At 57.0% G+C, this 17,110-nt stretch overlaps 1 protein-coding gene across 1 annotated transcript in view; it reads right to left on the bottom strand.

Moving 5' to 3' along the window:
• Window positions 1–6,192: 6,192 nt before the first annotated feature.
• The window catches only part of SLC9A1 (solute carrier family 9 member A1), a 57,409-nt gene continuing 46,491 nt past the window's right edge, over window positions 6,193–17,110 (bottom strand). Inside the window, exons 4-12 of the mRNA XM_048826062.2 lie at window positions 16,131–16,348; window positions 14,867–15,069; window positions 13,982–14,071; window positions 13,522–13,592; window positions 12,516–12,689; window positions 12,215–12,329; window positions 11,190–11,291; window positions 10,703–10,775; window positions 6,193–9,126 (exon numbers count right to left, since the gene is read on the bottom strand). Of these exons, the coding sequence (XP_048682019.1) occupies window positions 8,804–9,126; window positions 10,703–10,775; window positions 11,190–11,291; window positions 12,215–12,329; window positions 12,516–12,689; window positions 13,522–13,592; window positions 13,982–14,071; window positions 14,867–15,069; window positions 16,131–16,348 (1,369 nt within the window). The 3' untranslated portion in view covers window positions 6,193–8,803. The remainder of the gene's footprint in view (window positions 9,127–10,702; window positions 10,776–11,189; window positions 11,292–12,214; window positions 12,330–12,515; window positions 12,690–13,521; window positions 13,593–13,981; window positions 14,072–14,866; window positions 15,070–16,130; window positions 16,349–17,110) is intronic.

The raw sequence follows: 17,110 nt of genomic DNA on the forward strand, positions 1-17,110 counted from the left end.
GACACTTGCAGCCAGATGAGTAGAGGTCAGCACGCAAAATGCAGAGCACTTGTGAGAATCTGGTCCTGTGGGGCTGATTTTCAGACCTCATGAGCACCCCCCTCCGGGAGCAGAGGAGGCTCAGCACGCCTGAAAAATACCATCCAAGCTAATACCTCGTGATCTAAAATCACTGGCCTCTTCTGAAAATTTTGATCCCAGAGTATTTCCTCTGTCATGCCTGACTGAGCTGCCAGCAGATCGAGAATCCGCATCTCCTCCTCTTTTTCAGAAGGTGCTCGACCCCCCCGATTCGACACCTCCCCCCCAGAGCCTTTCTAATCCATGCCCTCCTCCCCTACGAGCCCCGCTCCCACACCCCGCCAGCTGCCAAAGGAGCGCCACGAGACCTGGTTTCTATTCCCAGCTCCAGCACTAACTTGCTGTGTGATCTTGAGCAAGTCACTGCCCCTCCTCTGCCTCAGTTTCCCTCCCATCCTTTCTCTGCTCTGTCTATTCAGACTGTAATTTCATGGGGGCAGGCCCCATCTCACTAGGTGTCTATGCAGCACCCTGGGCTTGGGTGGAAGGTCTAAATGCTTCTTAATGCCAACACTGAGAAAGCGGTTAAGCAGAAAGAACATTGAGAACCGACCACTGTCCCGTGCAGGGCTGCTGTCTGACTTTCTGACGTGCCCTTTTTCTCAGTTTGCAGAGATAAGCAGTGGGTTGAAGTCTGCATTAGTCAAACCTAGGGACAACTAGCTGAAATGCGATGGTCTGTGCCCTGCAGGAGGTCAGACACCAGGAGCTAATGATCCCCGCCTGGCCTTAATATCTCTAATCAGAGCCCCCAGCCACCCTCTTGGTTCGCCGTTAAGTTTCAGTTTCTCACTCCCCAGAAGAATTTTTAAACTCCCACAAACCAGTTTCTTTGCAATGAAAAGTAAAATTCTAGACAAGCCGCTCAGTCCTGTGTGTGTGTGTATGTGTGGGGGAAACGTCATTCCGGCTGGGCCCCGTCCTGTTGGCAAGGTCCCCTTTCAACCCCCAGAGCTAGCCGCAGTGCTCTGCCAACGCCAGGTCAGTGCTAAGCATTGGGCTCCGGCACCAGCACCAGCCTTTCACCCTCCTGCTGGTGGCTGTTCAGGCGATGGCAGCAGACGGGCAGAGCATGGGCATAGTTTATTGACCTGTCCGGACCCGGCTACACTCGGGCCAAGGGAAGGAGGAAACAGGCTTTCCATGGGGTGGCTCCTGCCCCACACATCTGTGGGGAGGGAGCAGGAGTCTGAGAACCAGGTTTGCAATGCCAGCCTTTTGAGAGCTGCATTTCGCAGGGCCAAGACCCTTCTCTCTGCAACGGGACAGGCTGGGAGCTAGGCGTGCAATGCTCTAGCTTTACCGCCCTGCTCTGCCCCCTTCATTGCAACAGGTCACCCGCTCCTCTCTCTTCCCCCCCAGCGCGGGCTGCCTGGCTGGCTCAACCAGTCAGACGCACCCCTCCCAAGCACCGAGCCAGGAGCTCCCCCCAGCCACCACTGGCTTCTTTTGCCTAGCCTGTGAATACAGAGTTAACATACCCCACCCCTAAGGGCTACAGGCAGGACGGGCCCCCAGTGGAAGATTTTCCTCTGTAGCAGGAGAGCTGTTCCCCATAGAGCACTGAGGTCTGACCGGGTATGGGGTGGGGTGAGATCCCTTGCAATCAATACCCGTGCTAGCATCATCCCAGTACCCCCAGCTTGCACCACCCAGGGGTGTTGAGAGCACCAAGCCCTGCACTGTACGTCGGCCTCGCTTTCTGGCTGGGAGGTGGAAAAAAATAATCAGACCCACGCCAAGCTGCTGCTGGCCCTTTTAAGGTGCAAGGGACAGAAAATAAAGTTGAAGAGGGCAGGAGATTAGAAGTGCCAAGAACAATCTCAGCCTGCCCTTGGCAGAGCAAACAGCCCGGGTTTGTGTGTGTTTCCAGCGGCCACGTGCCCACGCGGCGTGGTTCTTCCCAGGGCTGGAGCGAGTTTCCATGGAGGGGGAGCCGAGGTGCTTGTGCTACGCAAACCATCCCCCCTCACCTTCACCCCTGGCAGAGGGTCAGCCGTACAGCGGGGCAGAGGCTTGTAGCGACGGTGATGGACTGTCCACCCAGCATGCCCGCTGCCCTGCAACAGACCCAGTCCATCTAGCACAGTATCCCTGCCTCCTGCATCACGGAGCTGCCAGGCCGGGGCACCCCAGGGCCCACTGTCCCAGCGGCCAATGCACCCCCAGAACCCAGCTCGGTGACTGCTTAGAGACTAGACCCGGAATTTTCTAAGCCTGGCCACGAATCTTGGGGGGAGTCTCACATTTCCTGGTTCTCTGCTTGAGCCACCTCAGACCATGGAAGTGGCTGGGCCCCCCCTGATTACAGGCCTCAGCACCAATGAGAATCAGGCCCTGCGTAGCTCAGGTTGGGCCCCCAAAGGCTGAGGTAGCCCAAACCAGCATTCACTTTAGAATGGCCGGGCCCAAGCAAAGAGGAGGCAGGAACGGAGGCTGAATGGAGCCTCCTGGGGCTGGTCCAGCAATAAGCCACCTCACCCCTGCCTTAGCCACCTTCTTCCGGGACCCTTGAACCAGGAGCCCAGCAGGACTGGCCCGGGCATGACAGCTGGAGCTCCTGTATTCTACCTGCTGTGCAGGTCTCTGCTTCTCTGGGTCCCAGCTTCCCCAGCGGGAAAGCAGGGGATCTAGTTCCCCACGTGCAGAGGAGGGAGGCCCTGACCTCCATAGAGCCCTGGGCCTCTGGCCATGGCAACTTCCCGTCCCACAGCCCGAGCCCTTTGCTCCAAAGCCATTGTAACGAGCCTAGAGCCAGCCAGGAAACTCCTCGTTCTCTCTGCCGCACACCATGGCTGCCCCGAACTGGCCCTGCTGTTGGCACAAAAACTCACAGAGCCCACACATGTTTGGAGCAGGTGGGTCTGCCCCTTGACCCGAAGGAGAATCTCCCCAGGCAGTTAGCAGTATAGGGCCTATGACACACAAGTGTCTTACACAGATTGTAAGCTCTTCAGGGAAGGGACTTTTTGTTCTGTGCTTGTACAGCCCCTAGCCTGGGCCAGAGGAGGGGGTAAAAGGCACAGGGAAGTGGAAGGAAAGCTCCTGGAACCCAGCGTCAGAATGCATCATGGGTCCCATGAACAAGCCAGCCATTCCCAGGCCAGCTTTCCGCAGCAACTCTTCCCCAGGGACTGCTGACCCCTGTCATAGTGAGCTCATGTCACAGAGGAGAGTCAATTAAAGCCATGCCAGAGACCTCCAGCAGGGAAGCTCAACATTCATCAGCACCTGGGCAATTAGAGCTAATTATTTTAATAAGGCAGACCAGGTCAGCGTCCTCCTCCTGTTCAGTGTCGAATGCCTCGCCCAGGGCTTGTAGGGTTGCTAGGAGGAGAGCTGTTTGAGCCTGCAACTATGCCAGCTCCTGGTGGGAGATCGTGGACACCATCAGTTAACCTGGGGCAGGCTGGTTTACTATTTGAATGGAAGACCACCAGCCCTACTCACAGTGGGGATAGCCCTTCAAATGGGGGGGCCCTCTCTCTCCAAACCAGTGCTGGGGGACCTCATGCCGACAGAGGCATCTGCTTGCAAAGGATCTGACGGCAGACTTTAACTGTTTCACTTCCTATCCTAAATTGTTGGGCTGCGGGCTGTTAACAGTGTCCAGTTTCCCCTAGAAGTGGGTGTATTTCAGCCGTATGCAATTTGATTTCCTTATGGGGTTACAGTGGTGCACAAACGCTAAGTCAGTGACAGCACCTTTCAGCCAGGGTGGGGGGCTGCTATGTACATGCACCAGCATCCCACCACAGCTTCTCTACACCCCCATTAGCATCAGCATCTATTTAAAGAGACATTGGCCCAAGAATCCTCCACTGTTTCACATATGCTCCATACAAACAAAGCCAATGGGTGCCTGCTGGGGCCAGTATCGGGTGGCAGAGAACAGCCTTGACGCTCATTAGGAAGAGCTAGTTCTCATAGATCCACGCCCAGGGGAGCAGAAGGTCCTGGGCAGTTAAGCTGTGGGGGTGGGTACTACCCATACAACAGCTGTGCAGAGATCGACCCAGAACCAGGATCCTCCATCATGCAGGTTCTGTCCAGGCTTCTGACCCAGCACCTCCTTCTTGAATCTTCAGAGCACCAGGACAAGTTGTTGCTCGTTTAACACTGGACTGAAGGAGAGTCTGTCCTTCCCCTTCATTGTGCAAATCGGGGGAGACACAATCACACAGGCACCAGGGTGGGGCATGAGGTTAGGGTAGTGAATATCGCACAGGCTCTGCAGCGATAGACCAGGCTAAGGGGTAGCCAGGCCTGGAGCCAGCAAGCTGTTTTGCCAGGGCGGGCCAGACCCCCCCCCCCCCCAGCCCTCCTGTTAAGCCCATGAGATACAAGCAGCCTCCCAGCAAACAGCCAGGCCTGGCTTGTTGCAGATTCCAGAAGGCTCCCCACCCCGGGCGTATGAGTCAGGGCACCTTCGTAAGAAGGAGCTGGGCGCGACACTTGGAAAACCGGTGGAGTAACCAAAGCACTAGCGCCTTGACCCAAACCAAAAGGGAGAGCAGCCAGGAGGCTGCCAGGGCAGGGCAGGGCGGGGGGAGAAAGAAGAAATAGTCCAGTCCCCAGAGCAAGGTCCCATCTGGCTTCGTACCACTGCCCGAGCACAGCTGTCACAGCCAGAGTGAGGGGAACAGTCACCACAGCCCTAGAGAAGGATCGAGGACTTGCTCCGGCACTCCATGAGGACAAGGGCAGGACTCCCCTTGACTCCACCTCTCTGGTCCCTGATTGCTCAGTTGGACCCACTCTTTTCCTTTCAGGCTCTGGCTAGCCTTGTGCCTAATCACAGAACTGGGAGTCAGGCCTCCTGGGCTCCATTCCCACTGACTTACTGGGTCAGCTGGTCATTGCCCTTCTGTGCCTCAGTTTCCCCACACAGAGGCACCGAGCAGCTTAGATTAACATTTTAAAACAGGCTTTGAGAGACAGAGCTAGAGACACGTCCATTCTTCTCTCTTCAACTGATACAGGCCCCAAGAGAGACTTGCAGCAGAAAAAGGTCATTGCTCCGACCCCTCCAGCACTATACGATGCTTTACCACAAGACTTAGAACCTAAGGCCTGGGTCCATTAGAACAAGTGCCTGCTGCCAGGCCTTGATCTTTGTTTTTCCCTGGTGCGGCAGCTGATGATTTATGTAACTCCACTAGAGTGGAGTCTACTGCAGACAACTCCCTGTAGGCCACGCCCACACGTGGGCAGAATCAGGGTCAAAATGATCCATGGGGAGAGGCCACTGGAGTGGGACTGAGGAGCCCCACGTTCTATTTCTGGACAGCCAGGATTGAGCACTTCATCAGAAAGACAGTCCCTGCCTGGAGGCAGAAGGCCAATATGAACATGCTGGCTCTTCCGTTTGAGAGCCTCAACTCAACTGAGCCCCACTGGAAGGGCGCGTCCCTTTCATCTCTCTTTGCGCAGGCCAGTTTGGCATTGTCACACCTGACAGCAGCAGTCGCAACAGTGTCCTGCTGTGTCACCCACCTGCCACGAACATCAGTGTCCCCGGACCCTTACAAGTGAGTCCTGCCTCCTCCATCCTTTGGGAATGCTCCCGGTCTCAGGACTACCCCCCTATGGGCCTCGCTCCGCAAGCAACAGCGGCAGCAACTAGCCTGCGAGTGGGTTCTGCAAATGCCAAGCGGAAGTGCCCTAGACTGCTACTAGCTTTGGGTTTGCACTGCCAGGCTCGGCTGCAGCATGACAAGGATGCTCTAGGTTACTGCTCATCTTAGGTCCATCAACAGCCCTTGGTGGTGGGGCTCAGCGTAGTGCTCCAATTCCAGAGGTAGGGAAGAAGCAAGATAAATGATGCAACCCCCAGGCAGACCATCTGGTCGTAGCTATTAAAGGGAAGGTTTGCAGTAGCTAAAGCAGAGAAGAGGAGTGAGGAGGGCCTAGCGCCAGCCCTGTTGCTGACTCACCATGTTAGCATTTGGCAGAGTGCAGCCAGGGTAACTCGGTTTCCCCATCTGCAGGAGGATAGTACTTCCCTACCCGCAAGGTGGTGGGATGGCTACTTATAAGCGCTGCTTTGAGGTCTTTGACTGGAAGCTTCTAGAGAAGAGGGTGGAAGGGTCCAAGGTCAATGAAAACCACTAAAAATTAACATTAATTTATTAGAATAGTCATGAAAAAAGATCTTCTTTACAGGTGTTTTATACAAGAGAGAATTTTCATTGCTTAATTATTCCTTCCGGAGGCAGAGCACTGCACATGCCCCCAGAGACAGGCACATTCCTGTGGACTCCCTGCCTCTGGGCGCTCCGAAGCCATGAGCTGCAGAGACCCCTGCGTCAGAGAGATATTGCACGTCAGAGGAAAACCGCGCCGCCCGCCCGCCCCCTAACCCCGGCCCTGCGAACGGGCTGGGTGAGCAGGCGTGCGGGAGGCTCGCTCTTTGGATGGCGGAATGGATTCACAGATGGAGCAGGCTGGGTTGAGGCATGCGCCCCAGCCAGGCCCACCAAGTCACTGGACACACACACAGCATTTACTAAAGGCAGACAGGCTAGGAGGATGCTGTTTGCGCAGGCAGACACCGTGTGGCTAAAAGGCACGGCGCAGGGCACAGAGCAGAGCGCTCCAACGGGGCTGTCTAAGTGCTGCTGGAGGAAGACAGGCACCAGAAGGGCTCGCTAGGTGGCGGTGCCCTTAAAGCCAAACTTGCAGCACGCCCTGGAGTGCCCTCGACAGGAGGGGCAGCACCCACGGGGTCTCAAGAACTGCCTGCTCCAGAATGGACAGCCTGGGCCCTCGTCCCCTCCCCCATGCCTGCCTCCCCCTGGCCCCAGTTTTACATACACAGCCCCAAAGCAGTAGCTGTTCTATGCGACAGTCCCTTGACGGGCAGCCCCGAGGATACGTCCGGCCCCTAACAACCTAGGAGCCCCTCTCTGAATACAAAGGAGGGGAGCAAAGCTTTGCAGCCCAGGAAAACTAGACCCAGACTCCCAGGACGGGGGGAGCGTCGCAATAGCCAGTTCCAGATTCTCCCACCCAGCATGGGAGGAAAGCGGCCCACCCAGCAGAACAGGGGTGGGGATGGCACCGTCCAGGGGGTAGTTTGGAGCAGGAAGCTGTACTACATGCCAGGAAGCAATCAGAGATGCCCATGAACAAGTCCATCAGTGTGGGAGGAGGACTACCAGCTCTGGGAACACTCTACAGACCCCATCCCCTGGAGCCTGTGCGGTTGTGAGGCCATGGCCCCGTTTCCCTGGACTTTCCCCTTTGGCGGAGAGACTTCCCTGCCTGTCAGAGGCCATTAAAGCTTTACATTAAAAAAAGTGCAGTGTGAGGCCACGGAGGAAGCATCCCCAGCCAGGCAGGGGGAGTGGCTTGGACGTCCCAAGGCCCAAACCAGATTCATTAAGTCACCAGGTAAGAAAATATCCGCAGCAAAAAAAACAAAAAAAAGAAAAAAAGCGCATTCCCTATGTACAATAAACCCATCCAACCATCTTTGGTTCAGAAACGCTCCTTGCTTTTATACAGGGTGGGTGTGGGTGTGGGTGTGTGGACTCCTAGATCATCAGATCAGAAAGTCCCCAACCAAGTGGGGTGGGGGTCAGGGTATTCTACATAGTGACCGTGCCCCGAATAGGGAGGGAGTGCGCAGCACAACGGACTGACCCTGGAGGGGACGATGGATGGGCTGGGGCTCAAGCTCCCCAGCAGTAGATTACTAGCGACAGCTTTTAAGTGAGAGAGAGAACGCAGAGCAAAAGGAGACTTTCAGGGCATGGAACCACAGTGACCCCCTCTGGCTATATGGGGGTTTTACCCACCCCCCATTGAAGAACCTAAAATGCTGCATTCACCCCAACCCTGAACAAATACATTTAAAAATCTGGCTGCCGGGGGGGGAGGGCGACAGCCTGGCAGATGGAGGCACCAGCCAATGCAAGGCGACAGCGGCCACAGCACCGACTGCAGTTCTAAGCCAAGCTGGGCCCCTGCTGAGCTGGGGGAGAGGGTGAGCCGCGCACCCTTGAGGCTGCTGGAAGGAGATGGGCTGTGTGTTAGCACCTGCAGCAGAACAGCAAGGGGTTTCCAGCTCCTCTGCTAAGGGTCACCCTCTGGTTACAACAGCCTCAGCGGCAAGGCAGGCTGCTGCGCTGGCTCTGGGACAGGGACGTGAACTTACAGCGGGTAACCAAGCTGGGCAGAGGCTAAGCCCAGAGTCCTGCTTCCCTCACGCAGACTGTCCGGGGAGTAACCCACAGCCACACACGTTGCAACAGTCCCTGAGTTGGTAAAGATTAGGGTTGCATCTGGGGCAGGGTAAACAGCACAGATCTGCCCTTGGGGGAAGTTTCTCCAACAGCTGCGAAGCGCCTGGATAAGCCAACTCTGCTGGTAAACAGGCTCCTGTCGAGCAGGGCTCCTTTGGGATTCCCCCGCATTCAGCGAGCATCGCAGCACTACCAAGGGAAAGCGGGCCAGGGCAGCACATGAAAGCTGAAGAACCAGGCTGGAATGCATGGGCTCCCCTCCTCGCTGAAAGTCACTGGGGTCTTCTCCTCCGCTTGAGCAAGGGATTCCTCACCTGCCACAGCCAACGCTCACTCGGCAGCCCCGCCCGGGCAGCAGCCCCATTCCACCCTCCCAAACCCAGAGAGTCGCGCCGGGGAACCAATGGGAAATAAAAATCCGTGTGTGTGCAAGCAGCTCCCCCTGCAGGCCAGATCTGGCAATGCACCCACCGCTACTGCCCTTTGCGGATGAACGGCTCGCCCTCCTCAGGTTCGGGCTGAGGCCCAGGGTCACTCAGGCACCGCATCATTCGCTGGTTGCTGGGGCTGTCGCCGGCCCCTGGTGTGAAGACGTCGTCAGTGCCCGGGGAGGAAGACTCCTTCACGTGCATCACGAGACCTTCCTCGTCCTCCTCGGGAGAGGGTGGGAGGCGGCTCAGGCCCTTCAGCTCCTCGTTCACCAGGTCGACGGACTCCGGAGACTGGGGTGAGGCCGGGTCGATCGTGATGATAGGTAGGTTCCCCGAGTCCGACTTGGGCTCATACGCCAGCGGGTCTGGAGAGAGGGAGCGGGGCGAACACAGTCACCATCTCAGCACCACACACAGCTGCCCTCAATTCACTCAGAGGGCCAGGTGGAGTTTTCTTAGACCACTCATTAAAAAACAGTGTGAGGAAAGAGGAGTCTAGTGGTTAGGGCAGGGGGGGATGAGAGTCAGGACTCCTGGGTTCTATTCCCAGCTCTTGAAGAGAATATGATCTAGTAATCGGGGCTGGGGGGGACTCAGAGCACAGACTCTTGGGATCTGTTTCTACTGCTGGGAGCGTGAGCAACTGGTTGGTGGGTGGGGTGGAGGGCTGGGGAAATGGGAGTTAGGACTTCTGGGTTCATTCCTGGCTTGTTGAGACTCTGGGCAAGTCACTTGGCCCATTCCTAGCCTCGGTTAACTTGTACGTAAAAAGAGTTCACGATACTACTGACTGACCACACAGGCAAGTCCGAGGCTTCAGTCAAGGTCTGTAAAACGCTTTGAGATGACAGTTTTATACATGGCAATAAATCGTCACAAACCTCATGCCCAGAGCGAGGGCAGAGTTTACTTTCTAAAGAGCGAACACTCAAGGCTTAAAAAAACCAAACGCTGAGGAGACGGGACCCTTTAAGGCAGCCCCACTCACCCGGCTGGCTAGGAAGCCCAGGAGAGAGGACACTACTAGCTCAGCACAGATGCCGGCTATGTAAAAACAGGGCTTGAGCTGCATGCACCTTTTTGAGTGTCCCAAGAAAATTTGCTTTGCCTGGGGCTCAGGACAGCGTATGGGAATCTACAGCATATGGTCCCTACCTACAGGGCCCAGTTTGAGCTGCATGCATGACACCTTCCCCGAGCAGGAGGCTCAGCGGCAGACTCAGAGCCTCATCTTCAGGGTGCTGAGCACGCCCGACTCTAACAGAAGTCAGTGGGAGCTCAGCACCCCGGGGAACTGGGCCCTGAACAGCTGTGGGTCACCTATGCGGCAGCAACTGGACCTTGCCAGGAACAGCTCACTCCAGACAGCTGGAAAGGCTGCCCCCTGGTGGCCATGGGTGGGAACGGTCAGCATTCCTGACCATTTCCTCTATACTTAATGTTCTCACTCTAAACAGCAATGTGGGTTTCTTTTCTATTCCCTGGGTGTTTGATTCAGACCTTGCCAATATAGTGTTCCTCAAAGTGTTGGACATGCTTTGGGGAGGAGGAGGAGGGGATGGGGAGGAAGAGGGGGAAACGACACACAGGACTAGCTGGGGGGGGGCCTGGACTGGTGGGCATGGCAGTTTCCCCCTGCGCTGTCCTGTTAATGTGGCTAGGCCAAAGCGAGGGGCAGCAGGAGTTCAGCTAGATTTCAGGGGGAGTTTGTCACACTGGGAACTGAGCAAGGCTGGTCTGGAAGCAAGAGGAACAGGAAACTGCAGGGGACTGTGTCATCATGACCAGAGCTGGCCTTTAAAAGGGAAGTGTGAAGAGCAGAAGGGGTCACTATCAGCACAAGTGCAGCAGAACAGTTGCTGTAAGCAACACCCCATCACCAAGTCTCCCGTGTCATCCCAAGCCACCTTTTACCCTCCCCCTCCAGAAGCCCCCACATACCTGAGCCGATGCGTGCCCTGGACATTGTGGGAGAGTCGAGCTTGTGTGCTGGGACTGTCAAGTAATTGTTTATCTGAAATCAGAAGGCAAAGCGGGCATGAGCTCACATTTCTAAAGGGCCAGGACAGGGGTCTTGCTGGGGGCAGCGCCCCACTGGGGATGGGGTGAAGAGAAGCAGTGAGGCTCCCAGTGGATCCACAGGAAACAGATGCACCATCCCCAGCTGCAGAGACAGCAGCAAGAGCTCTGGGCCGGCTCAGCTGCTCTGGTGAGGGACGCACCTTAGGAACAGCTGGCGGGGTTACTTAAATGCCCTAAACCACACCGTTGTCAGGAAGGAGAGCCACGGAGGGTCGCCACATTTCACTGGCTGCCACTTGGGCCCAGCTTGTAACGTCTCCTTCAGCGGGAGTGAGAAACGCTCTGTGCAAATGCCCCCCTGACCCGCCCCCGCAGCCAGCTGTCAGCTCCCGCCTCTCCAGCGCACCTTCTGCTCCAGCTGCCGAGCCTTTTGCCTCCTCAGCAGCATCTGGTTCCAAGCTTCCTCGTAAGGGTCGGCCACCAGCGTGTGCCGGTTGTATGATCGCAACTGAGGAGGAACCCAAAAGGGATCAGGGTAAGAAACATGGGAAACATGCAACGCACCCACTCTCGGTCGCAGAGCCCTGGATCCTGCCGCGTGAGAAGCTGAGCATGTTCCCCAGCACAGGGACAGAGCTGTCGGCAGGTTTCCAAGGAACTCCCAGCATGGTATTTCCACACGTCTCTTGAGCTGGCCGCAAAAGTCCACAGATTTCATCACAAAAACCAATGAGACTGGTGCTCCTAGCTCACCGAGGAGCCCCCAAGGAATGACCCCACTCACCCTCCTGGCTGGCTACAATAGCCCAGCCATGATCAGAGTTCAGCAATGCCTCTCCTACAGCAGCTTCCCTCCTTCACTCCCCTCTGGCTGTGCAAGGCAGCACAGGTGACATTTGCCCCCTACTCCACAGCCGAAAGGCTCTCTCTGGAAGCCCCTGACCCTTCCCACCTGGAGGCCCCAGCTGAGATCAGGTCCCCCTGTGCTGCACCAAAACACAGTTCCTGCCCCCAAGAGCTTACAAGCCAAGGGCAGGATTATTTTCCTTGTTCTACAGCTGGGGAACCAAAGCACAGTGAAATGCCATGACTTGGCCCACATCACAGACGGTGGCAGAGCTGGAGAATTGAACCCAGATCTCCTGGGTCCCAAACCAGGGCCTTAACCACAAGGCCAGCTTTCCTCCCCACACCAAGTCAACCTCCAGCCCAGCTGTGTGGTTCTTCAGGCCAGTGGGGGTCCCACTTCAGCCTTGGTACACCTTAACTAGGGAAGGGGAGGAAAGGACCGGGAATTGCGAAGGTAGACAACGGGGACGAGGCAGGTAAGTACACTAACGGGTGGGTAGGAAATGCAACACGGGCTCCAGCTGCCCAAGGGGATGGGCTGAGCCGCAAGGGGGCAGCCTGGGGCTAGATTCGGGTCATTACCCTCTGCCTGGTTTTCTGGAGGTTGTTGCGCAGGATTTTCCGGATCTCCTCCTCTTTGTCCTTGGACAGCGCTGGCAGGATGCGCTTCACGGGCAGGGCTTTGGGATTGATGTTCCTGAACAGACAGACAGCAAAGATAAGGGAGGAAGCGAGCCTCAAAGCCGGGCTTTATGGCAGCCGAGCGGGGAGGCACTGGGAAGAGGAGGCTGAGCAGAACGGCGGGAAGGAGGGATTTAGAGCCAGTGGGAGCCGCTGACAGAAGTTAGCTACCCCTGTAAAGCAAACAGCAGGGTGTACTCACTGCATGGAGACCGTGGAGATGGCAGAGGGGATCTTGCCCAACCCTCCACTCTCCACCAGCTCGATGGCTTGTTTCATCTCCATCTTGTGATAGAAGGCAATCAGCTGTGGCTCCTTGGACCGCTCGCCCGCGATCAGGCACTTCTTCATGTACTTCTTGTTGAAGCGATTCAGCCTACCCAGGGTGCGGGGATGGGGAGAGAGAAGGAGATGTGTCAGGAAGTGACTCTAAAGTCCCCCACCCCATTTGATTAGCGTCATGCCCAGCGTCCTCGTGTCTTCCCATAGAACCAGCGAGCCCAGCAGATCAAAAGGGTTCGGTGCTCCTGGGTGCGGAGGAGTCTGGGCCCAGGCGTCAGACACGCTCCCCCTGTGCCCAGGGCCCCAGTATGCCTCAGAGACTGAAGAGCTGCACATGCCCATCAGCTACAGGTGACACCAAGGCCAGAGGGCTACCCAGGACCGGCCAGCGCAGCTCCTGCAGCGTTGGCATCGGATCCACTGAGCACAGCAGAGAGTTGCTGGGTCACGCGGCGAAAAAAACAAAGGCACAGATGCACCCTGCTGCCAGTGCTGACCCTTCCGTGCCTGGCAAATCCTTCCCTCACTCGGTAGCGAGTCCCCCATGCTCTCTGTCAACCCCACTACACAGAGCAGGCAGCCAGGAGGTAGAGCCAAAGCTGAATTTCCCATGCAGTTTGGGAACGTGCTCTGGGCTGCAATTGGCTGGGTGGAATCAGAGGGCATCCTGGCTGCTGCAGGGAAGAGGACAAGGGAAGACAGGCCTCTGGCACAGCATAGCTCCGTGCGGCTGCACCACCTCCCTGTGCTTCTCACCATGGGTTCCTGGAATGAGGCGGAGCGGGATTTCAGGGCATTGCGGGAACTGGGGGACCTGAGCTTGCTAGGCCGCATCTAAAAAACTCTGGCTTCTTTCCCCAGCTTCCCCCCACCGCCCGCATGCCTGCCGGCGTCGGAAAGCCTGCACACACGGGAGCCGCACTCACTTGTCTTTCCAGTGGTGGTGGCCGTAGTGACCACATATATCCTCGATGCCAGTCAAGAGATGATCCAAGAACTGGAGAGGGTGCAAAGCAAAAGCGTGTGTTCAGCCTCGGGAGTGTGCACCGGCCAGACCTCTCTCCCCACCCCTCCCAGTTAACCCAGGGCTGGTGGGCTGCCATGCTGAACCTTGCTCAACTGAGGCACAGCTCCAGGAGGATCGGCCTCTGGGTGGCAGCACAGACCTATCCTGACTGGCTGCTCGGTTAGAGAATGTGCACTAAAAAACGACAGTCCTTTAACAGCCCCCCTTACTTTGGATACCAGCTCACAGGCAGCGCCTGCTCTGCATGCCAACCTGGGTTACAGCCTCTGGGGCAGGGTAGCAGAAACAGAAGAGGACTAAGGCAGAGAAGCGCAGGAAAGCAGCGCCAGGGAGGGACCCCGGGTTGGGAGAGCCATTACCTGGGTGTGAATCTCTTCGTTGATGGAGCGTTTCGTCTCTTGCTTCTTCTTCACAGCCAGCAGATCCACCAGGGGGCGAATGGTCATCCCCTAGGGAGGAGATTATACCCCCGTGAGAGCCCTCACCCAGCTCAGAGCGTGAAGCACTGGCATCAACCCTGGTGGTGGCACCATCCTTACCCTGGAGCAAACCCTGCCCTCTGGAGTCAGTCCTGTTACATGACACTATGGACCCAGGCACTCCAGGTCCCTCCTACCTCCTCCAAGGCCTAGGACTGTCACTACTGGAGATAAGAATCAGGCCGTATATTTTCTAGCTGGGTCGTACCCCTCTGTCGTGAGGTGCAAGCCACCCTCCTGTCCCTTTGTGCCATGGGAATCCCGCGGTTGGTCCCCAGGAGGCTGACATTATAGGGGGACCCTTCCTTATAATAGACACCGAAGCACAGAGGTGATGCCAGGCAGCGGCTGGAGCCACTCGGGACTTATCACGACCTTTGAAAGCTGCTGAGAATCACGAAGTTCACAAAGGGACAAATCTTCAGCACACGTGGCGTTTCGCAGCCAGCGATCACGAAGAGCTGGACAAAGGCAGACAAGTGTCACTACCCCATTCTACAGACAGGGCAGCGGAGGCGCAGAGAGTGGGAGGGATCTGCCCACAGTCATGGAGTGAGTCAACAGCAGAGCGAGGAACGTCCAGAGTTCCTTGCCAGGGTGGGTCGCTGGGCTGTCCCACAGCTCATCCTTGACAGCAGCCATGGACCCCAACATCTGCTCCTCAGCCAGAAGCGCCAGGGAAACAACATTCCTGACTGACACCCATCATCACATTGTCAGGGTACCTGGCTATGCACCAAGACCAGGAAGGGGAGTTCCGCCTACCTGCACGAAGACCGTGAAGAAGATGACCGTGATGATGGCTGTGAGGAACATGTCTCTCATGTCGAAGTGCTTGTAATCCAGGAGGTAACCCAGCGAGAATGCAATGGCCCCTCTCAGGCCACCGTAGGCGATGATGAACTGGTCCTTTGGGGTCAGTTTTACAATGCGGAATTTATTGATGAACCAGGTGAGGCCCAGGACACCTAGAGAGCAAGCAGGGAGGACAGAACAGACCTCCTCCAGGTTACACAAGCAGAGTCACATTCAAACACACACGTCCCGCCCCGCCGGTCAGCCCCTGACAGATACCAGCCATGTTATTCCTTCAGCAGAACCGGTCACATGCAGCACAAACCATTTCCATTGGGGGAAGGAGTGAAACACAGAGCGCTCCAGTGAAAGCAAAAGGCTGACACTGCTAGAACCCCCATGCTCTGTGAGGGTCCCTCTCCCCCGTCCCAAATCTTGGCTTGCAACCCCCAAGCTCTAACCATCTTAGTCCCCGGCCTCTAGACGCAGCATATTGTCTGGTACAGCCTGTGCTAGAACCTGTCACGGGTCTGAGCCCAGCCCAGGCTGGCAGTAGCCAGATACCCCCACTTGGAGGCTGCTCAGGGCTTGGGCAGGGCAGGTCTCAGTCCAGTTCCCCATGGACAAGTGTCTACAAAGGAACATCCCAACTGTCCCTTGCCTGAGGGCTGGAAGGGGCCACGCAGGCTAAGCAGCCTCCCCCAGGGGGGCTCTGTAGCCCAGGTCAGAGGCAGTGTCAGAGAAGGGAATGGCGACGGGGCGTGCGCTCCTGTTCTGGATATGCACAGGCCTCTTTGGGCTCCAGGGGAGTCAATCCAGTGCTCAGTTCACCCAAGGGAGAGCACTGGGTGGGATCTTCCTAACAGGGGGAAAGTGGCGTCTAGGGACCAGTCTGGCCCCTAGCCTGGTTCAGCCTGTGACCCGAGGCAGGCTGGAACCCAGCCCTCCAGAGGCGAAGTGCTGGGGCGCGAATGCAGCCTGGCACTGCCAGAAGCCCCAATAAAGGCTCCTCCCAGCCCCCCTCCGCAGTGCTGCATGCTCCCTAGAAACCAGACAACTGCAGCCTCCCAGCAACGTGCTCTACCTAGCGAGGACGAGAATAGCAACAGTCCCTATCTAGGGCTCCGAGAGGAGCCAGCTTCACATGGCAGTACCACTGCTCTCCAGCTCCGGGGGAGTCTGCGTGAGAGCGACCCCACCAGAAGGGGCAGTCCCCAAGGCCCCGGCACCTCACCTAACACCCTGGCAATGAGGCAGAAGATCAGCGTGCTGATGATGAAGGTCCAGTTCCAGTAGTGGTTGCCGGCCACGGTGGAGACCCCCAGGAAGATGAAGATCAGGGTCTCACTGACGCTGCTCCACATCTTCAGGAAGTACTTGATGGTGGTGTGGGACTTGTGGGAGATGTTCGCCTCCACGTAAGGGCGCATGACCACGCCGGAGGCGATGAGCCTGCAGGGAGGAGGAGGAGGAGGGGAGAGGACTTAATACACCCATGGAAACCAGCACCCAGCAGGATTGTCCATCAGCTCCTTGCCCTGGGAGCAGCACTGGCCTCAGCGGCACCTTAGGGCTTCTCTGGCTTATCACAGCTCAGCCAGTCAGCAGAGACCCGATAAGAGAAAGGCAGCGCTGCACAGCCTGAAGGACAAACACCAGTGCAGGTGGGGCCGGAGTCCGGGACCCACCTGCAGCTACTTGGAGCCACCAAGGAAAGCAGGAGAGGAGTTCCCGGGCAGGGCACGGCTCAGGAACTTGACTGGACACAGGCTGGTGCTGGAATTCAGCCCTGCGAGGCAGAGGTGCTTTGTTAGCAGAGTGCCCAGCATGCTGCATCTGGCATGCTGGCCTCTCTGGCAACAAAGCACTGCAGTGACTCACCAGGCCCACAATGCAGCTGATAAGGCTCCATTCACAGCAGGAGTGACAGGCAGGGGAAGGAGGCGGCAAGGCCTCTCTCTAGCCCCAAGGGCAGGGCAGGAGAGGTTGCAGAAGCAGCCTTAGTGTGTGTAACACAACGAGAGCTCAGGCCACCTGCAGTAAAAGCAAACTCTTCAGGTTCTCCAGGATCACTAAAGGTACGGGCTAAGCTGCAATAAAAGACTCACAGCATGGCCACAGCTAGCCCGAGTCAGCTGACTCTCGGGGCACAAGGCTTGGGCTGCAGGGCTATAAAACTGCACCATAGACTTTCAGGCTGCAGCCTGGGCTCTG

This window comes from Caretta caretta, chromosome 19 (assembly GCF_965140235.1).
Source record: "Caretta caretta isolate rCarCar2 chromosome 19, rCarCar1.hap1, whole genome shotgun sequence".
Classification (NCBI taxonomy): Eukaryota; Metazoa; Chordata; order Testudines; family Cheloniidae; genus Caretta; species Caretta caretta.